We start from the raw sequence: 23,573 nt of genomic DNA on the forward strand, positions 1-23,573 counted from the left end.
TATAAATGGACTGAACTCTCATAGGAAAAGAAAAAAAATATTTTCAAAACTGCAAAAGCTAAAAATGGATATAATATCACTTCAAGTACATATTAAGAAACATCATTATAAATTATTGGAATACTGTAAACTGGGAAAATTATTTTACTCGCTATCGTAACAAAAAAGAAGAACTAAACAAATCTTCAAAGATGAAGAAGAGAGAATTTTGATGGTGGAGGTGACTTTTAAACAAAACCAGACAGTCTTGGTTGCCATATATGCACCAAACAATGGACAAGAAGAATTTTACAAAAAACTCCACAAGAAGATACTTGAAACAGAATATGAAAATATTTGTCTTATAGGAAACTTTAATGCAATAGTTGACACAAAACATGATTGCAAAAGTAGTAAAGTAAATAAAAAACAAAAAGGACCTTACCCAGAACCTTTGTTAAAATGATAGAAGAATTATCGATACAAGACACATGGAGAGAAATGAATCCAGGGAAAATCAGTATATATTCTATTTTAATGTGCATCAGTCTTGGTCCAGAGTAGATATGTTTTGGATGACTCTGGAACAGAATGTAAAAGTGGAACAGATAGAAATAGAAACAAACCTATGGGCTGATTATGATCTAGTCAAAATCAGTTGGAAGGGACAAAAGAGAAGAGTAAGGTGGACTTTAAATCAATCTATAACAAAAGATAAAGAATTTATACAGACGATGGAAAGAGAACTGAGGTTTTCCTTTAAAGAGAACAGAAAAAAGGAGACTTTATTGCAGAATGTGGGGGACACAGTAAAAGCATATATCAGAGGATTAGCTATAATCTATATAGCGAAGAAAAATAAGAAAAGGAAACAATATCAAAAGACTTTGGAAGAATATAAAGTACTTGAAATAGAGTTACAAAAAGAACCACAAAAGGTATGCTTAAAAACCAAATAGAGATGATTAAACATAAGCTAAATATAAGGGAAAAAGATGAACTGCACAACAAAAAGAGCAAAACATTTTTTTAAAAAAAAATACTAATAAATCTGGAAGATGGTTAGCCAAAAAGAGAAAAAATGGATAAGTAAACTGCAGGACGAGGAAGGTACATTACAATACCAAATGAAAAATACTAGAGGAAAAATAATACAATACTTGGAAAAAGCTAATCTACCAAAAGTTTCGGAAACGGTAAAGAATATGTCGAACGAAAGAATAACAATGAGAGAATTAACAAAAGCGATCAAAAGATAAAAAATAATAAAACACTAGCCCAGATAGTTTACCAGCAGAAATTTATAAAGACTTGCAAGATGCATTGAGTTTGTCAATGTTAGAGGTGTATACCGTATTTTTCGGAGTATAAGACGCACCAATGTTTTGAAGAGGGGATTTTTTTAAAAAAAGTAGGTAGGTAGATATAGAGAGGGGGAGAAAGAGAGAGAAATACAGTAGGTGGGTAGGGAGAGAGAGAGAGAGTAGTTAGGTAGGTAGGTAGGTAGGTAGGTAGGTAGATAAAGGGATAGAGAGAGAGAGAGAAATAGAGAGAGAGAGGGAAATAGAGAAAATACAGTAGATAGGTAGGGAGAGAGTGAGTAAGTAGGTTGGTAGGTAGAGGGATAGAGAGAGAGAAAGAGAGAGAGAGAGAGAGAGAAATACAGTAGATAGGGAGGGAGGGGGAGAGAGAGTAGGTAGGTAGGTACGTAGGTAGATAGTGGGGGAGAGAGAGAGAAATACAGTAGTTAGGGAGAGAGAAAGAGAGTAGGTAGATAGAGGGATAGAGAGAGAGAGACCGAGAAATACAGTAGGTAGGTAGGGAGAGAGAGAGAGTAGGTAGGTAGGTAGATATTTCCAGGTGGAGAAGGAAATCACTGACAATCTGCAGCACCTAAGACTTTGTTTCTGCTGGCACAGCACTTGATCAATGTAATTCTCATCAATCAGTTAAAGAGGTTTCCAAAAGGGGGGGAAAAAGTTTTTGCACTCTGCAAACCTCCCCAAACCGGCCCGTTTTTCACAAAAACAGGCCCATTTCCCCCCCAAAAAAAGGCATGAATAGCCTTGGGGGGACTTGCGGAGTGCTCCTGGGAGGGTGGGGGGCCAAAAACGAGCAAAAAAACAGCCTTTTTTTCATGAAAACGGGCCCATTTTTCATCAAAAAAATTGCATGGATAGCCTTATGGAGGCTTATGGAGTGCTGCTGGGGGGGGGACAAAAAAATGGCCCATTTTTTGCTCATTTCTGCCCTCCCCAGCCCCCAGCAGCTCTCTAGAAACCTCCATAAGGGTATGAACAGCCATTTTGGTGAAGGGGGCGGGGCTTCAGGAGGCAAAAATGCTGTATTTGGTGTATAAGATGCACCCAGATTTTCAGCCTCTTTTTTGAGGAAAAAAGGTGCGTCTTATACTCTGAAAAATACGGTAACCAAAATTACTAATCACTATCAAACTTAAAATATTAAGTTAAACTTAATTAATATTATTACAAGTGTTAGTACTACTGTTGTTATATTATTAGAGAAGGTAAAATCAATAGGAAGGCAATGGAGAATTATAAAGGCTAAACATGAATGCTGATACAGAAGGCTGTATAATTACTTTATATTGTTATGCATGTTTGTTTGTTTTTTGTCGTGGTTTTCTTTCTGTTTTTAAAGGTAAAAATGTTTAATAAAAACTATTTAAAAAATAAAAACATAAAACTAGACAATTACAAAACCAAGGGGTAGATTTAGCTTGGTGGCCGTATCTGCAAATACAATCAAGATACGGGAAAGATGTAAAAACATGGTTTTTTAAAAAAAATAAAGACTCATCAACACCTGATAAGATATTATTAGGGACAGATGAAAAACATAAATAAATAAAGCCAAAGAACAATGATTGTATGGGGGGAAATGTTTGGTTACTGATAGAATTAGATAAATGGCAAAAACTTTGGGATAGGAACTATAAACTGACAATGACTACTGAATATAAGGAAAATCTGTATAAAATGTTTTATAGGTAGCATTTGCCACCAGCAAGATTGGCAAAAATGTTTAGTAATATGTCTGGCAAATGTTGGAAATGTAATCAGATGCTATGTAGTTATTATCATTTGTGGTGGACTTGTATGAAAGCAGGAAAATATTGGAAAATACATACGTGGTTGGAAAAGATGATTAAGCAACATATAGATCTGAAACCAGACATATTTTTGTTGGATATAATGCTGGAGGATTATGATAAAGGGACTATATATTTAGTTTTGTATTTGCACAATATTGGAAAACTCAGAACACTTCTTCAGATGAGGATGTAATTAGAAAAATATTAGACTGTGCAGAGATGGATAGATTGACTTTAAAAATAAGACAAAGAAGACACAGAATATTACTTGACATGGAATACATTTTATGAGTGGTTAGAGATAAGAGGTAGAAATTAGATGAAGAAAGATTATTGCTATGTATGAATTAAATGGTTTATAATTATAAATATGCCAATATAATTAACAAAATTATGAATACACTAATATAAAGAGAAATTGAACTAAACTATTCTGTTATATTATTACTATTGTTACCAGTATATATATTAATATTTCATTTTGTTCTCTTTGTTTTTCTTTTGTAAATGATATACCCTGACAATACACTGTATTCAAATGTTTATGAAGGGGAAAAAAGAAAAAAGAATTTGATGATGCAGTTCAAACAGGAGATTCTCAACATTTTTTCTTTAAGTCAACAATGTACTTGGTTAATATGAGAGCTTGAGATGGGAACAAGAAATAAAAACATTTCTGTTTGTGGTGCCTTGAGAAGCTGAGGTGAACATTAAATGGACATGACAAGACAATAATGACTTGCAGTACTTATGGCATGTTTTTGTTTTTGTTGGAAAACAATTTGGCATATACTGTATTTGTAGCAAACAAGTTTGAAATGGTGCTTGAAGAAAAAAATAGATTTGCAGCAGTGAGAGGCCATATTTCAGCTTTTCAAAAAGATTTATTAAACAAAACAGCAACAAAAAGTAATTACCAAAGGAGTTGGCAGAATAAATTTCTACAAGGAGAAGAAAACAGGAAAGAAAGAAAGCCCAGTGAATAAGAATGTCAACTAGAAAGAAGAGACATGAAAGATAGGACTGTTCAAGCATTCAAAAGAGCTGCTTTATAAACCATTTAAAACTCAACATGGGGAGGCTCACTAACTTTTCCTATGCATATATGCACAGCAACTTTATTTTTATGAAACTGGAAGTGTTATTTGTACACAAGCAAGGGGTTGCAGTATTTGGTGAATCTTTAGAATGTGATAGAACAGTTGCCAAGACTGAGCACTTCTTCATTATTCAATGCAGAGACAAATGATAATACTAAGAACACATCATCTTGGCCCTAGAAAGAAGCTTAAGAACTTGGATCTATTCTTTTCCTCCCTGAAGCAGCTGCATCCTTTGGGAAAATTTATGTGTCTGCATTGAAATTCTAACACTCAGAAGTCCAAATATTTTGAGTACATGGAGGCTGATAAATTAGCTTTCCTGAATAGAAACAGCATGAAAACAGTTACTCAGGGTTTATTAATTGTTTTGTTATTAGATCCAGGTTGTTTATGGCAATAATCAGCAATACAAATACTGAAACAGTATTTGGTAACTACCATGCATTTTGTTCAGTGATACAAAATAATATTATCCAAATTTAAGAATAGCAACTTAGAAAATATCTTGACAGAATTTTAAAGTAGTGTTTTGATTGCTCTTTTGTTTTAATCAACTGAAGGTCCTTGTGTTGACCTTTAATTATTCTAGTCTGTTCAAATTGAATCTCAAATCATTAAAAGTGTCTTCATATCTAAAATCATCTATTGATGCTCTTCAGATCATGTACAATCGGAACAGATTATGATTGAGTGTGTTGTAAATGTGCCCACCTCAACCCTTTTGGAACTGCTGCTGGAGATGACCATCTGCCATAATCTATTGTTCTTTAGGAAGCATAAACTTCTTTAACTTCTCAGGCTTTGTATTATTCTAGTATTTAATCTATTCCTCCTCCTCCTCCTGATTAAACTTGAAAAATAAATGTTTTGTCGAATCTTTTATAAGTTGGAATGGATACTTTCCCCTAAGAAACCACAATTGGTCAGTTAGTACCCCTGGTACTTACAAAGGCTTCCACACATCGCATTCTCAATTACACAGCTCTGAGTGATGTGAATTAAAAATTCTGGAGAATACTAACTGGAATATCAGTTGCATGCTGTTACGGCCACCTGGCTGCATTTAATAAGTCTTTATGAGATTAATTTTGTGTCATCAATAAAGTTAAATTCAAGATCTTAGAGGTACCATCTTATTCTGCTGAATTTCATCAAAGCCAGCAATCTCAACTTTGGCTGCTATGTAACAATAGCCTGCTAGATAGAAGAGGCTTTATAAAGTGATATTTAGTGTGAACATTTTCTCTGCTTACTCTTAAGATTTTCTATTACTTTATGCTGGAAAGGTCAGAATGAAAGGGCTAGGGATAAAAGGAAGATGACATCAAAAGTATAAATGGGTCAGCTTTGCAGAGGTACTTGCCCCAGGATCAGAATTGTATGTATCAAGATGAATGCAAATGATTAAATGAAGCATTCAAAGAAAACTACACTATTTTTCTTCTTTTTAAATACCCTGCCAGATAACACACATTAATATTAGTAACGTGTAACTTATAGATGAACAAAACATGAACTTCTGTTACACTTTTCTGTAAAACATGGAGGGATTTTTAGATTTATCATAACTGAGCAATTATGTTTAAGCTGTCAGTTATAAGTGATTCTAAATAATATGCATTGTACATTAATATATGTATAAGAAATGTATAAACATGCACAATATTGGTGATAATATATCTTATATCTTTGTATACTATTATACTATCATCAATATCTTACAAGAAAATAAGGTATATGCTCACATATATCACATTTTAAATTGGCCAAATTTCAACTGGCTGCAACAAAATAAATATCATGTAAATTATAAAATCAATTTAATAATAGTACTTTGGTATCTTCATAAAAATGAGTGATAATGTAATTTTTAAAAATGTATAAACATTGATCTGGGAATGGAGTTTCAATTCTGTTTTTTATCTACAGTTAATCTGCTTAGGATAATAGGTTCAGCGGTGGTATTCAATTTTTTTACTACCGTTTCTGTGGGCATGGCTTATTTAATGGGTGTGATTTGATGGTCATGTGATGGCAGGCGTGGGTTGATGGTCATGTGACCAAGTGGGGTTAGCTTAGTGGTCATGTGACTGTGTGGGCATAGCTGGTTGGTCATGTGATTGGGTGAGCGTAACTGGTTGGTTATGTGACTGCGTGGGTGTGGCTGATTGGTCATGTGACTGGGTGGGAATGGCCAACTTGAAATCACTCATATCAAGGGGCACCTTGCCTGGCCTCTCCTCACTCAAAGGCCTTAACGAGATACAATTTCCCTGTCCATTTATTTACTACTACTGAATATCCAAAATATATTATTTAATCCTATCTATATATGCCATTGGTGTACATACATATTACATAGTATAGAGTATTATAGGTAGGCAAAAGATACATTATCTACTATATATACTGTATGTGTATGTATACACATACACACACACACACACACACTTCTAAAACTACACATTCAACTTCACTTACTGCATTTGGAAAAACACACCCAGAGTCCACTTTCTGACACACATTTAACTATAACTTCTGTACATTAGAACATTACACATGCCTTCAGATGTTTTTCCGTAGCTTGCACATGACTATTAGAGCCAGGAGATGTCATGGATTGAGTAAAATGTGAAACTCACTTAACAACATTTTTGCTTCGTAACCAAAATTTTGGGCTCAATTGTGGTCATAAGTCAAGGACTATATCTGCCTTTCTCTCTTTCTCTCCTTCTTTCTTTTTCTTCTCTCTCTCTCTCTCTCTCTCTCTCTCTCTCTCTCTCTCTCTCTCTCTCTCTCTCTCTCTCTCTCTCTCCTCAATCTCTTTCTCTCACAGACATTTTAGGAATCACATCTAAAGGACCTCTAGAAGTCTTGTTCCAAACTGATTGTACTCTGGGATAAAAGCTTTAGCTCAGATTTGTTAACTTGACTACAAATGAACCCATTTAGAGAATTTAGGTTTTTTTTTAAGAATGTGGAAATGAGCAAAACAATGTAGGAGAGAGAGAGAGGTGTTCAGTTCTTAATATTCAAATGTATCTTCTTAATAAACATAGTAGTAATATATATTAGAATATTTCCTTCCTCCCTCCCTCCCTAAAAATTATTTGGGGCCACATGCAATCCTCCCTCCCTTCCTCCCTTCCTCCCTTCCTCCCTCCCTCCCTCCTCCCCTCTCATTCCTATCACCTTCCTTCCATCCCTCCTTCCATCTCATTCCCAGCTCCTTCCTTCCTCCTTCCCTCCCCTCTCCTTCCCATCCCTTCCTTCCTCCCCTCCCCTCTAATTCCCCTCTCCTTCCTCCCTCCCCTCTCATTCTTATCTCCTTCCTTCCATCTCTTCCCAGCTCCTTCCTTCCTCCTTTCCTCCCCTCTCATTCCCCTCTCTTTCTTTCTTCCTTCCTTCCTTCCTTCCTCCCCTCTAATTTCCCTCTCCTTCTTCCCTCCCCTCTTCATTCCCATTTCATTCATTCCTTCCTCCCCTCTCATTCCCAGCCCCCTTCCTCCCTCCCTTCCAAATTGTTGGGGTCACATGTAATCCTGAGAGCCAAGATACAGAGCTCTGCAAACTTCACCACCAAATTATAATTTTAAAATTAATGCTGATCATAAGGAGGCAATGATTAAATGCTTGCCATCATCTTGGGGGGGGGGGGGACAGGGATATGGCAGAAGGTCGCCTTCTCCTCTGGACTTGGTTTCTCCTTCTTCCCTTTCTGATCTGCAGGCCAGTCCTCCCATCTCCTCAGAACCTGCAGGCTGGGCTCTCAACAGCTCACCGGCACTGGCTTCATGTCAGTGGGACAGCTGACGCTCACACAGGCCTGCATGTGCCTCCACAGCTGATTGCCACTGATAGAAGGCTGCTCAAACAGCAGACATTTACAGGGCTGATCCCTGGTGCGGGGGAAGACACTGTGAATCAGGAAGGGGTCCGGAAGAAGAAGCTGAAGCTGCCAGATGCTGTCTACGGGGATTGGGCTGGGCTGTGGGTGTGGCTGTGTGTATTTACAGCGCTGGGAGGTGATAGCTGTCAGCGCTGACTTTATACCTATTAGGACTCATTCGTGTCGGTTCTCAGCCATTAAATATATTGAAGCTTGTTTGTGTGAATGATTTGCCAGCTGAATTCTGTGTTTCCTTGGCTGGGCTACGGATGGGTGAGACCCCCCAAGGCAGCACTTTGGCCAAGCGCAGTGGGAAGGCCTCAAGGAAGGGAGTGACTGGGTGGGGGAAGCCGAGCGGGGAGCAGGGCAAGCGTTGGGCGGGCAGGGTGAGCAAGCGGCAACTGGGCAGGGAGAGTGAACAGCAACTGGGTCACTGGTTCAGAGATGTGGCCAGCTAAAAGTCACTACCGGTTTGGCAACCCAGCACAAATTGTCACTACTGGTTCGCGTGAACCAGTGCAAACTGGCTGAATACCACCTCTGAATGGGTTCTATACTGTTAGTGTCTTTTCTATTTAAAATGCTACTAATTTTCATTCTGTTAGAGAGAGCCACACTATTGAAAAACATTTTGAATCTATTAAGGGAACAATACTGACAAAATGTTATTACATTATCAGATAGGTAGGTTCAGCAACATTAGATGAGTTTGCATTCTAAAATTAACTGTATAGATGTTTCATAACTGTCTTAATAATCTGATTTAGTGAAGAAGAAAGGCAAAGAAATTTTAAAGTAAAAATACTATTTATGTGCTACTGACCAAATAAGATGTAGTTGCTTCTAATTTAGGCTTTTCTTGTGGAAATCATTGCATTTCAATCAATCCCATAATTAGAGGAACTGTTCTGCATGACTTACAAAAGTGCTTTTGCTATAACAAAAGCTGTGTTTGTTGTGAAATATAGAAAGTAACTTTGAAGACCAAAATTCAGCTTGGGTATTGGATTTAATGATGGGTTTTATTAATATATACATAGTAATTCATGTATAACCTTTAAAAATACTTTTTGTAGAAAGAAGTTAATACTGATCAGAAATCCCAGTCCTATATTATGTTCTCATGCTTTCATTTGGTAATAGTGTTTTATAACATCAATTTGGCCTATTCCATAAAGACATGTACACTTTTTTTTTTTAGATTTGCCTGGAATATATATTGCTCAGCTGCCTGTATTTTTGAATGAGGAGCTACTTGTTTACAGAACAATCACTTTATCTGGAATTGTGAAATCAAATAAAATTAATTTTGAACCTCAGCTTTTGATATTGACTCCTGTTCCTCTCAATGTTAAAACAGGAGCAGATGTCTGTATAATTCCCCAGGATTATTTAAGGTAATTTACAATTCAAATTTTGGCTTCATTAGGCGTGATTGTTTATTGTGTCTATATAATTTCAAATGGAGAGTCTAAGCAATTGATAACAAAAACAATAATTGTAGCAAGTAATGAATTTCAACTAATTTAAACCTTTTCTCATTAACTTACAAAAATATTATATGTGAATATTTGAAATTATGCCAATTAGTTGACATTTGAAATTATTTCATAAATATGCAAACATATGGGATGCTATATATTGTCATTTTTTAAAATTATTGGTTGGGTCAGGTATTCATTGTTACTTTTAGCACAAATCATTATTAGATTATTTTCATTAGTGACCATCAAGCAAATTAAACAAATTTGATTTTTTTTAAAAAGTGCAGGGAGCCATGATATAGAAGAAAAATCATAAACTTTATATTGCTTGTGCATGTTATTTCTGTTGTCAGTAAAATTCATAATCTTGTTCTTTTCTTTTTTAATTTGTTATCTGCAGTATCTTATATTTTTTTTAGTTTGTGAGCTGCTTGAAGTCATTCTGGAATTAAGTGGCACCAAGTCTAATAAATAAATGGGAAAAACATTAAAATGCCTTAAATCTAAAACATGTTTAAGACATTAATAGGAGTACTTATGACCTTAGTATAGTACAGTAGAGAATCAGTTTGGTATTGTAGTTAGGGGATCAGGCTAGAAACCAGGAGACTCTGAAGTTTTAGTCCTACCTTAATCTGTAGAGATTCTCAGTCATCCAGGTCATGGTTGTCTCAAAGGTGGTTTTTCAGGAGGCAACTGGACTTTGTTTTTTCTTTTGAAGATGTTTAGCTTCTCATCCAAGAAGCTTCTTCAGCTGAAGACACAGATAAATCACCAAATACTTCAATGACCCTCTAAAAGGATACAGATTACCAGCTGTCTGCAAGGAATATAAATCCTTCCATCCAGTCAGAGCTGAAAAAGCTTCTTGGATGAGAAGCGAAACGTCTTCAAAGAAAAAACAAAGAAGTCCAGTTGCTTCCTGAAAAACCACCTTTGGGACAGTCCTACCTTAGGCACAAAGCCAGCTAGGTGACTTTGGGCCAGTCACTCTCTTAGAAGAAAGAAATAGCAAACCAGTTCTGAAAAACCTTACTAGAAATTGTCCAAGGAATTGCCAGGAGTCAACATTGACCCAAAAGGCACCAAAAAGCAACAACAGCATAATAAGTAGAGGTAATGGAATATTAAAAGTAATAAAACAAAATTACTATATAATAACTTACGAATGAATAGTGAAATTATTGTGAAGTGAGTGATTATATAGAGACATAAATTTGTGTATATGTAAAAGTGTAAAAGTAAAATCATATATTGATCAGTGATATTTGTGGTAGGCGAAAATTTAGACACAATGTAAGAAACTTGAACAAAATAAAGTTGTACATGACTGATAAGAGAAATTTTACAACTCTAGTGATTTTAGTGTTATAGTGTGACAGCAAGAAACAAATGACATTGTTCTCAAGGCAAAAAAGAACTTTGTTTGCAAGTGGCAATGTAAAGATGGGGCCTAAGTTACTATAAAATGTGGGCTGAGGTCACAGGGAAGAAACACATAGTAAATGGGAAATGTTGATCTGCAAAAGGCATATTAAAGTTTCCAATAATGCAAAAGGCAACACATTAGAATGCAAAGAAAGAATATAAAGCAAGTTCTGCAGAGTGATGGGCAGGTGATGTTCACTACATAGTTAAGATCTTCTGCTTGTATACTGCTGGTTATAGTGGCTACGAACCCTTGGTATAACCAAAACTGCAGATCGATATTGACATGCACAATCCTTTTTTTATAAAGAATTAGGTGTAGGCAGAATGAACACTTGATGTGTTAAAACTCCTTTTGTAAAATCAATAGGTCTGTTATTGTCTTATGTAAGTTTCATAAGCTGCATTCTGAGGCAACATTTCAACCCCGAGGTACAAATATTCTCCTTTATTGGTAGTGGATGATCCGCTGCTATAAATTGCCCTCCCATTCTACCATCAGTGCACATGGTAGCCTATGTAAGATATAAATAATGTAATTATGTAGGCATCTTAAAAACACTGGCATTTTCAAAAGTTATAGTAATTGTTTAGGCTTTGGTGAATGGTAATGTCCTCAGATGACAGTTTGGAAATAGTAATTACCATATTGGATCAATGAAGCAAAGAAACATCTGTTAGGCAATTCTAGGCTGTCCAATACAACATTTTTTGTTATTCCCTTTCTGCCTCCTTTAGAAAAAAATATTATTAATGAGACAAAACAAATGGTTGAGGTTTGTGTTAATTCCTTTAATCTTCATTTATTTCTTATTTTACTTGGCCACATTGTTAATTATTTCCTAGTAAGCATCATCAGCTGACTTAAATTAACATTTTATAATGAGACATCTTAAATGTTAACAGTACATATATTATTAGTGTCCTAATATTTTCCTTAAGATCAAATAACTATTATTTTAAAATCTAGGACAGATTGATGGTGCCATTATCTTTTACTTCAATCACAGTACTGAATCTAAATTTGCTTTAGTAGAAACTCAAGGAAAATTATATAGGTAGCTTTTATTCACTAAATTACACTGATTTATTTACCAAATTTAGATGCCATCCAGTTCCAGAACATCTCTGATTGGCTTACCCTAAGAAATAGAAAACAATAAAAAGAAAATAATATATGTATGGACAAATGTACTCCCTATAAGATAAAACACAATCATCAGGAGTACACCCAAATTCTTAAAGACTTCCAGAATATCATCATGCTGGAAACCAACTGCATCTCTAGAGATGGTTGGGATATTCCACAGGGCAGGAACTACAACAGTGGAAGCATACTTTCTGAGTCCTGATGTATCACTTTGTTTGATTGTAGGGCCAAAAGTGATTTAATTCAGCCTGGTTTTTCTTGGAGGAGTAAATGCCATGGGAGCCACTTGATCCTTCCAATAACCTGACCCTATATTTTTCCCTGTTCTTACATATTTGGGTCAGTTACATTATTTCTTAGATATTGGCAATAGAAGGGATTCAAATAATGATTCAACATTGCATTGCTGAATTGTTTTGCATTGTTTTTGATACTTCGAACCTACGTTTCTTAAATCATGTGGAATTGCACCATTCAAAAAGGAGGAAAATAAATCCACTGAATGTGACCTTGACTACACCAGAAGTTGTTCTTTGGGCCAAACACTGAATACAATTCCAAGCTCTAATTCAAGATAATTGATAATTCAAGATAAGTGGCATTAGAACTCAAGAAAGGAAAATTAACACATTATTATATTATACCATGTAGGCTACCACACTTTATATTTTATTGTTTAGGAACCTAGAAATATAAAGGTATAATTAAAAATACATAGTTAAATATAACTTTCAGTAACATTCCTTTAGATCTAGCTATTTTAACAGAGATCTTTATTGATAACTTACATTTCACTGTGTGTTTTTCCTTTTAAAATTACTATTTTAGACTAATGATGAGGTGGGTGTCAAATTTAATAAATTATTAATTTAAGTCCTGTTATTTTGAAATTTCATGTCTTACTCTCTCGGTTTTAACAGGCCATCAGTTTTACAAGTTGAAATTCCAGAACTTGATTTTCAAGATTATGATGGTGGTGGTGATACTAGTGCTCAACAGAGACATCCCTTAACAGTGCTCTTTCCAGAAGGCAATAGAATTGAAATAACACCAGAAGGAAACTGCATTGGATTCAGCTGCCACATCAATTTCATTTCTTCAAAGCCACTGTCTTTTTTGAAGAATTTATTCTTTGTTGATGAAGAAAGAAACAGGTAGCTGCAATATGACTTTTTAGATAATTAAGTAACAACACATTTCAGGGCTCAACATTACTTTATTTTATTTATATGAAATTATATGCATAATTTGCAATGTTTTATGTACCCATATTTTATTGTTAAAATATTAACACTTTTGGCTAGTATAAAAGAAATAATTTAATACTACTTACTTTAGAAGAGTATCAGCATATACCATCTGCTATAGGTTTTTGTTCAAAAGTTAGTATATAGAAAGAAATATATGAGGGGCAGTGACGTGCGGTCAGGGGAGGCAAGGGAGGCAGAGCCTCACCTCTCTTCATGAAATAATAGTATATAATATTATATACTATATATATATATATATATAATATTATAATATTATACATCCGTCCGGCCGCGCCCGGGAGCTGCGGAGGGCGGTTTCCGGATGACGAAGGCACAAAAGGGACTGTCGACTGTCGCTTTTGTGCCTTCGTCATCCGGAAACGCCGACATTCTGCCGGGCGCGCACGGACGGAGATAGGCAGAATGGCGCCGATCCGATCCGGCGGGCGAGCGACCGAGGATCGGGCTGCCTCGCTCGCTCTTTCATCTGCCCGGACGGAGATAGGCAGAATGGCGCTGATCCGATCCGGCGGGCGAGCGACCGAGGATCGGGCTGCCTCGCTCGCTCTTTCGTCCGCCCAGATCGCGGAGCCGGGCGCGCACGGACGGAGATAGGCAGAATGGCGCCGATCCGGCGGGCGAGCGACCGAGGATCGGGCTGCCTCGCTCGCTCTTTCTTCCGCCCGGATCGCCTCGGTGTCGCGCGCACGCACGGAGGTAGCCACAGCGACACCGAGGCGATCCGGGCGGACGAAAGAGCGAGCGAGGCAGCCCGATCCTCGGTCGCTCACCCGCCGGATCGGATCGGCGCCATTCTGCCTATCTCCATCCGTGCGCGCCCGGGAGCTGCGGAGGGTGGAGGCAGAAATGTGTGCCTCCAGCACATGTGGTCCCATTCCCCGCCTTCCTGATGACGTCACCAGCCTCACCAGCCATTAACCTCACAGCACGTCACTGAATTATTCATTCTCTTGTGATATAACAAGGTTGAGTTAGAAGTGAAACAGTAGTAGTGACATATATAGAAACTCCATTTGAACTTAAATTAATAAATTCACTGTAACTGTAGTTGTTATTACAAGGAAATCAGTATCATGGGGGAGATAAGTACATTTGAAAGATCAAAATAGGAAGTGTCACATAATATTTCAGCTTTTTAAAAAAAATACATTTAACTTAAAATGCAGTGAAAAGCAGTTTTGGCTTCCCAGTTCTTCTCCCTCCTAGAATGACATATAGCTCCTGACGGGTTTTTTAATTTTTGTGACTTTTAGATTTTTATTAGGGGATTTTAAACTATGTTTTAACTGTCTTTTCTTATCTTTATACCTCCTCCATGTACGCGTGTTCGTTTATTCTGTGTGTGTATTGTCCATATTGTTTTTTATGTGTTTTATTGTACGCCGCCCCGAGTCCTTCGGGAGAGGGTGCGGCTAAGAAATAAATTTATTATTATTATTATTATTATTATTATTATTATTATTATTATTATTATTATTATTATTATTATTATTATTATTATTATTATTATTATTATTATTATATTATTATTATTATAAAAGTAATGGTGACAAACATGTTTTATTTACTTTCAAGCATTTTTCATATATAATGCAGTGTATGCAGTTCTGCATGGAGGCCAGGACAGTGAGGAAACAGAATTTAATTATAAAATTCTGCTAAAGGCTAGGAAATACTCAACTAAATTTTTAATGAAAGCTATTCTATTTTTAGATTCTCATTTCAAGTGTCTGCAACCGCAGAGAATTGCCTTCTTACAGTGTATCCCTACTTGGCTTGTCATCTTACAAACCAACAAATTGTCTTGGAAAGTGGTGAGTAGTTTCTGATTTGTTTTTATATTATTCTGATTAGTATTGCTTCAAATATTTGATGAATTTAATGTGCTATATCAAGACTCTGTTTCTTTTATTGTTTTCGATCACCAAAAGTCCTTAGATTTTACACAAAGTACATCTTGATGCTTGGATGAGTGAGACAGGACTGAAAGTTATAAAAGTAGATTTGAAGAGTAACAAATGACTGAGAATGCTAAAATAAGGCTGGTAGACATGAAAGTGGGATGAAATAAGAAATAAATAAGCTTGCTGTACACAAAGTTTAGAATGGATGTTAAAATTAAGTTTTCTAGATCCAAAACAATGATTAATCTACTTTTTCTACAATGCTAAAACATAATGCAGAAATATAAAATAAGAATCAGTTTGTTTAAATGAAATGAATTTGATGTATCTTAATAATTTTTAATTTTTCACAGCTAGTTTTAGTCTAATGCTTTAGTATTAGTGTTAAAAGAATTTTCACTAATTGAAATAGCTCTTTTTTCTTCTTAATTGCCAAGAAAATTTATATTCTTACTTTCAAAAATTCCAAATTATTTTCTTAGAAATTTAGTTCCCTAACTTACTTAGATCTTAAGAATTTGTCATGAATGTGATGGATTAGTATTAGCTTAGGCTACTTTGAATTCATATTTGTGTATAATATGCCATTAAATATTTTAGAATGTACTTTTAGAATGAACTGAATCTTTCATGATGATTTTTGTGTGTGTTTTCATCATACTTAGATTCTAGTAAGATAATTTACAGCACTGGAGATACTTTACAACATCCATGCTATATTCCTGGAACATGTATACAGTCTTCTTCCAGTATTTTTGATCCAGCTACCAACTCTGATTATGAAAATTCTGTTTCAGGTATAATTTACAAATGAGCTCTAAAATGAAGGAATGACTGAGAGATATGGTTGAGTTTCTCAAGAGTTATTTGAAGATAGTAAAGTCTGTGCTTTACTCTAAGACTTACAGCTGGCTATAAATGGCATAGTTGTTGATCGAAAGATATTTATTTGGGAGACCTGATTTATATAGCAAACAAACGTTCATTCATCAGATTTTAATTTGCTCATTTTCAAATAATTCCATCTTTGGAACTAAAGGTGCTAAATAACTTTTCAATAAGTAGTTTTGATTGTGATATACCAAAATTGTATAATATAATTCTTCAGAATGGATGTTAAAAATTATATTGAAAGTACCAGTTGTCTTTTTATGTCATATTAATATTAATATCTGGAAAAACAATGAAAAATTGTTTCTTTGGAAGATTTCTGCCAAAGAAAACTTATATGAAAGAAAGTACTGTTCAGGTACCATCTGATATTTAATTCAAAACCAGTTCTTTGAATCTTGCTTGGGAATTATTAGTGAGCCAGTGAAACTGATACGAAGAAAAAAATGAAGCTTATTTGTTTTTTTTAATAGTTTCAAAGGGAGACCAATATAGAATGATTTATAGTAATAAAGACAATTAAGACATGGTTCATCATAGCTAAATCAGAACATTTCATAAAATATTAATATTGGAACACCAAATCTTATTTTGTGCAAAAGATCTTCTGGCAAAAATCAAGTTGCTAGGCCCTTCACTAGATCTAAGAATACTTCATAGTGAAGGATCAGAGTGAATATAAACACTTCTAACACCAGCTGAAGATTCAAACTGAGATCGAGACTGGCGCAATATCGACGTTTGGCCGCTCTTAGTGCCACAAGGTAAGTCCTTAAGTAGGTTCTTACCTGTGTTCGGTCAAATTTTGATACCTTGATGTACAGGTTGGCTGCCAGAAGTTTCTCCAGTACTTGGCGGACCATGGGTACGTGGTCGTCCATGGTCTCCGTGTAGATAAGGATATAATCTAGGTAGACGAGGACCCCCTTGTAGAGATGCTCATGCAGCATCTCGTTTATTAACTGCATGAATACCGCTGGGGGCCCCTGCAGCCCGAAAGGCATCACTTTGAATTGAAAGCTCCTTAGGGGGCAGTTGGTATAGGTTGTGTACGCACACCCCATTTATCCCTCGAAAGTCCACACACAATCTCATGGTTCCATCTTTTTTTCTTTGAAGAGGACTGGTGCCGTGACCCGTGGCTTGGCTGGTTCAATGAAACCCCTTGCTAGGTTTTTGTCTATGTATTTGCGCATCTCTTGCATTTCCTGGGGCGTCATGGCGTACAGTTTGGGCTTGGGTGGTTTTGCCCTGGGGATGATTTTGATGGCACAGTCTGTCTCCCGGTGGGGAGGCAGAACATCGCACTCAGTCTCGCTGAATACTTCTGCGAGTTCCTGATATTCAATTGGAATCAGTTCAGCCTCTGGGGTTTTGTCAGATGTGGTTGCCAGTTGTTCTCAGGGGCTTTCTTGGGGGGATTCCAGCGTGTGTGGTGTTTCTGCTTGCTGGTGTGGGAGGGTTTGGGGGCGCTTGATATCCTAAGTCTGCCGGTACCCTCTTGCCACCAGATGGTCGGTCCCCACTTGTCTAGCCAGGAAAGTCCCAGTATGACTGCGTCTGTCATTTTGGGGGCTATTATGAATCAAATTATTTCCCAGTTCTAGCCTCACTGGTTCAGTTAGGTGGGTGGCATAGGCTTGTCCCATTAGGGACCTGTTGACCTGCTCGAACCGGATCGGGTGGCCAGTCTTTTTGCTCTGATCCCCAGTTTCAGAACTGTGGTTAGGTTGATCAAGCACCTTGTGCAGCCTGAGTCTATTAGGGCTTGAAAATCCCCATGGTTTCCTGTTTTGGGGGCTCTGAGGCGTAATGGAAAAAGGAAAGGGTGAATTGATTCACTCACTATTGGGTCATTTTTTCCCTCGTCCTCACTGTCATATGATTCGAGCGACTGATTGTCGCTGCCTGGGGTTCCATCACTTTTGCCTGAGGGGAAAGGGGCCTTTGCAGCCTGGAGGGCTTTCCCAGACGTGTTGGTGGTCCGTTTGGACCCTCATTCTGGTTGTGCCCTGGGCGGTGGGTCTGGCCTTGGTTTTGGGGCTGGTGTTGGGCATGCAGCTGCCATGTGACCCATCCCCCCACATCTGTACCATTTCAGCAGACTTCGAGGGAGGGCTGGTCTCAGAGCCTGCTGTGCTGCTGTGGTTCCCCACCGGCTGGGTGGTTTCAGGTCGGGTTGACCTCTCTCTTGTGAGTCCAGTTGCTTTGTCATATAGTTGGTGTGCAGCCCGCTGTCAACTTTTGTTGCTACTCGGAACCACTCAGAGAGTTGATTTGGGATGTCGCAGTATGCAGTTACCTAGGCAATTTGCTTGTCCTGGCTTGTTCTGAAAAAATGCACCAGCAGCCGCTCTGGTAAAGGGGGTAGCCTTCCTATGACCCTCCTAAATTCACGGATGTGCTCTTTGATGGGGCGGCCTCTCTGCTTTAGGTTTCTGAGTTCCTCTTCCGCATATGAGTCCTCCTCCACCTCCTCAAATCTGGCCTCTAGCAGTTGCAGGAAGTCATCTATGTCTTGCAGTTTGGGGGCTCTCCTCTTGTGGAGGGTGGCTAGCCATTCCCTTGCTTCTACCTCTAGACCCTGTGCGATGGTATTCACCATGGCTTTGGGAGATGGGTAGAGGTGCCCATAGCGTTCTAGGTGATATCAGCTGAATCAAGGAATAGGGCTAGCTGGTCTGAGTCTCCGTCAAACTTTCCCCTGAATTGGGGTGGGTCATTCAGCCCTAATCCCCCAGCCTCCTGTCGGCCTTGGTATGCTTGCGCCTGATATGGCTGGTCATCTCCTTCACCCCTAGTTCAGAGAGAGGGAGGGGGTTGCCTGCTCTTGGCAGGGCTCCAGTCTGCATCTCTTCCCTTCAACAAGATCAGATGTCCCTCCCCTCTCTTTTGGGCAGCATGATGGCCCCTCATCAGCAAGGGTGGCTCAGTAAAAATCCTCCCTTTGTTGCTCTTTTGCACTCTCTTGGGATTCCATCTGGGGCTTTGGGAGCCTGGCTTGTTTCCAGTCCCACCTCCAGTCCACCCTTGCCAGCTGGCTTGAGACCCTTCCCTGTATCTGAGGACTGGGGCAAGTGAATTTCCACTAATACTTATCTTCTCTTGCTTCTGCTTCTGAGTTTTGCCGCATACCTCCAGCTGCAATCAATCTCCTGCTCCTTTCCCTCCAAGCAACCCAAACATTGGGTGTGTGTGTGCTCAGAGGGTCTGGGGTTCAGGAAACCTGGGAAATATTTTAAAAGTCAGTTTCAGCTATCTGTGAAGTTTCCAAGAGTTACCCTAATTAATTTATGAGCCCCAAGACAAGGTTCAAATAAAAAACCATTCATTTATTAGGACTAACATGTTGGCACGGACTTCTGTGTAGCTGAAACTAAATCCCACTTAATGGTGTCTGAACTTTATCCCTGTCTCCCGTCCCCTCTGGCTGAGGTCATCAATCACATTCTCCAACAAGACATTATGGCAGGGTTCTGGACATGCGCATTCACATCCCAGTACAGAAATATGAGACTTTTACTCTGGCCAAAAGTATGCATGGCATCCCCCCACCCCTTTCTCAAGTTGATAGTAGTCATGGAAACGCTTTAGACATTGACAATATACATGGTTGAGAAAATACTACAATGTTAACAATTTTAATCATAATATTTATAATGTTGCTATATATGAGATGAGTATGAGTATTCAGAATAAAGGCAGAAATTAGAAAGAGGGAAAATATTATTATGCATATTTCTATATAATATTCTAAAATCAGTATGTAGAGGAAAGGAAGAAGTTGAAAGATGAGTGTATTTTATATATATCGTATTTTTCGGAGTATAAGACGCACCTTTTTCCCTCAAAAGGGAGGCTGAAAATCTGGGTGCAGCTTATACACTGAATACAGCATTTCTTTGCCTCCTGAAACCCTGCTCCTTCACCAAAATGGCCGTGCATAGCTTGTAGGATGTTTTCAGAGAGCTCTTGGGGTCTGGGGAGGGCAAAAATGAGCAAAAAATGGGCCATTTTTTGCTCAATTTTACCCCCCCCCCGGCTCCCAGGAGCACTCTATAAGCTTCCTAATGTCCTTTTTCTGACAAAAAACAGGCCCGTTTTTAAGAAAAACGGGCTGTTTTTTGCTCATTCCACCCCCCCCGCCCCCAGGAGCACTCTAAAAGCCTCCTAAGGCTTGTATATTCATATCCTTTTTTTGAAAAAAAGGGCCAATTTTCATGAAAAATGAGCCTTTTGGGGAGGTTTGCAGAGTGCAAAAAAAAGTTTTTTTTTTAAATTTGCCTCTTAAAAACTTTGGTGTGTTTTATACTCTGGTGCATCTTATACTCCGAAAAATACGGTAATATTATTATAATGATGTGAGTATGATTAATGTAACTAGATTACTAAAATTGGCAATATTATTACTATTATTTGGTATCGAAACTAATGATACCCAGATGCCACACAGTTCATGTATTCAATACTTACATATATTTAAAAATAAAAAAATATATACAAAAAAAGGATGCAGTTGTTGGATGGTGTGAAGAAAAGTAAGAACCTACATTTAGGAAGCAAAAACCAGCTGCCCAAGTACAGGATAGGCAGTAACTGGTTCAACAGTAATACCTGTGAGAGGTAAATGTCCTGGTAGACCACCACTTAAGTATGAGCTACTAGTGTGCTGCGGATGCCAAACGATTGATTGATTGATTGATTGATTAGGTATATCATAAATTTTATCTCTCAAATAATGACATATTCATAATCAATCTAACCTATCCAATATGAAGCTACGAATTTTATTTTATTGGATAACTATATTTCTAAAGTAAGAAATAGATAGTTTAATGATTATTGGAGCATAATTACATATATTTGGACATATCTGAAATATTTGATCTTGTTTTCAACAAGAACTGATTAAATAACTAAATAATATGTAATGGTGTGATAGAAAGTGGTACAATGATAACTAAATTACTGTATTTTTATGCAGAACTGGAAAAGATCCTTGAAAATGAAAACATAAAGAAGCAGGAGGCTATCATCCAAAATAAATGGGTTAGGAGGAATACATCTGATGAATTAGTTTTTGCCGCAGAAGACACAGCAAAATATACTTTCTTCCAAAAAATTGTAATGGCAGCTCAGAACTGGTTTACTCTTTTTGGCTGGTCTAAAGGACCAAATCCAATTTCAATTCCATATTCTCTAAGACGGTAAGAGCAGATTGTTATCACAGACAACTTTTTTAAAAAATGAATGCTTTATTAAACTTAGGAAATATTTTAATACGAGTTGGAGAAAAGAACAGCAATTTATATTTGTAGTTGTAAACTAGACAATTCTTAACTTATTAGGTCATTGTTTCACTGGTATTTCCTTACCAGATTTCTCAGGGTTTTCAATAATAGTGAAGCATCTAATGTATTGTCTTCAGTAGAATCGTTCTTAAAAATTCAGGAAGATGTTCAAAGATCTATCTATCTTGAAAACAGTCCATGTTGAACTGTATAGCAGTCAAACATCAGGAACTGATCATGGAAATGTTTTACTCCATTTGTATTATGTCATAAAACTTTGTATAAAATTTGCCAAATTTTGATTCCATGGGAGTAATGGATTTTGGATTGTGAATGCATTCTCTAAGTTATCCCATTTGAAGTACATTGGTTCAAAAACCGTTGTCCTATGATGTACCCCGATGTACCTGGATTTCACCCAGGTTTCACCCAAGGTAAGAATAGGGGTGGGTCCACTGCCATCCCACTCTAGCAGAAGTAGCCCTGTGAAACCGTATCACAACCTGAACCCTTGTGAGAAAGCCGCTGCTGTCACTGGCGCACTGCCCCCTGCCTCCTGGTGCCCAAAGAATACAGGGCCTGGCTGACACATTTAGCAAGCAAAACTGCAACACCCTCCCCCCTCACCAACCCACCGACTGTGATAGAGTTTGTGCCAGGAGCTAAACTCCCTAAGCCCAAGAGGTATTCCATAACCCCCAGGGAGATGGATGATCTACTGAATTACTTCGACTTGGCAAGGGGTTTCATTCAACCAACTAAGTCCTGGGTCGCAGCTCCAGTGCTATTGAAAGAAAAGAATGGGCCAATAAGGTTTTGCATGGACTTCCATGGAATCAACGCTGTTTGCATGGAAAACACCTACCCTCTGCCCTTAATGAAGAATTTGCTAGCCCACTTAGCAAAGGGGAAGGTGTTCACCAAGCTAGACCTGCGGAAAGCGTACTACAGACTCCACATTAAGGGAGACAAGTGGAAAACAGTCTTCAATTGCCCACTAGGCAGCTTCCAGTTCAAAGTGATGCCTTTTGGATTACAAGGAGCTCCTGCAGTTTTCATGCAGCTAATCAAGGTGCATGAGCACCTTTACAACGGAGTTCTACTCAACCTAGATGACATTCTCATCTTCAGTGAAACCCTAGAGGGGTCCTAAAGAAACTCCTTGCAGCCAAACTATACAAAGCTGTCAAAATGCATCAAAATGCAAGATCCACACAACCTCCTGGACTAACTTGGCTACCGAGTGTCAAGTGAAGGGATTGAGAAGGACCCAGGAAAAGTAAAAGCTGTCCTAGACTGGTAACCCCCATACACCCACAAGCAACTTCAGAGTTTCCTCAAGTTTGCCAACTTCTATAGATAATTCATCCCTGCCTTCACTGTAGTATCACTCCCCCGCATGGGACTATTGAAAAGGAGAGCACCCAAAGTCAACCCAACCACTGGTCTGGTCCCAAGAGTGTCAGCAGGCCTTTGAGACCTTAAAAAAACTATCCACAGAGGAACTTGTCCTCAAGGACCCCGACCCAGAGAGACTGTTCATGGTCCAGGCGGATGCCAGTGATGTGACTATAATGGAAGTTCTGCTACAAGCAAACACCCAGGGCCAGCTGCAACCCTGTGCCTACATCTCCAAAAAACTTAGCAACACCAAGAGACATTGGGCAGACCGGGAGAAGGAATTTTAGGCAATCCGCTGGGCTCTCCTTATCTGGAGACACTTTTTAGAGGGGAGTAAAGTGCCCTTTGAAGTCTGGACTGATCACAAAAATCTAGAGGCACTGAAAACACCCTGAAAACTCCCCAAGCAAGTCAGGTGGGCACAATACTTTAAGCAGTTTGACTTTGAATTAAAATACATACCAGGAGGAAAGAACCTGCTTGCTGATGCCTTGTCCAGAAAGCCACAATTCAACCCTTCTACCTGATTAAGTATTGGAATTGTCTCCTGTGCCACCTCGAATCGAGGTTTCACTGAAACTAATAATGGGTTTGGGCCCCTATGACCATGGGGTCTTGGGGCTCATGGGGTAGTAGCCTCAGAGTTGAGCCAATTAGGGATTTCAAG

At 38.0% G+C, this 23,573-nt stretch overlaps 1 protein-coding gene across 1 annotated transcript in view; it reads left to right on the plus strand.

Annotated features, from left to right (window-relative positions):
• CFAP47 (cilia and flagella associated protein 47) overlaps positions 1-23,573 on the plus strand; it is a 390,847-nt gene that overhangs the window by 106,897 nt on the left and 260,377 nt on the right. The window contains exons 25-29 of the mRNA XM_081950234.1: positions 9,288-9,483; positions 13,069-13,302; positions 15,133-15,233; positions 15,989-16,120; positions 21,199-21,421. Of these exons, the coding sequence (XP_081806360.1) occupies positions 9,288-9,483; positions 13,069-13,302; positions 15,133-15,233; positions 15,989-16,120; positions 21,199-21,421 (886 nt within the window). The remainder of the gene's footprint in view (positions 1-9,287; positions 9,484-13,068; positions 13,303-15,132; positions 15,234-15,988; positions 16,121-21,198; positions 21,422-23,573) is intronic.

Source organism: Natrix helvetica, assembly GCF_964273705.1.
Source record: "Natrix helvetica genome assembly, chromosome: 4".
Taxonomy (NCBI): Eukaryota; Metazoa; Chordata; class Lepidosauria; order Squamata; family Natricidae; genus Natrix; species Natrix helvetica.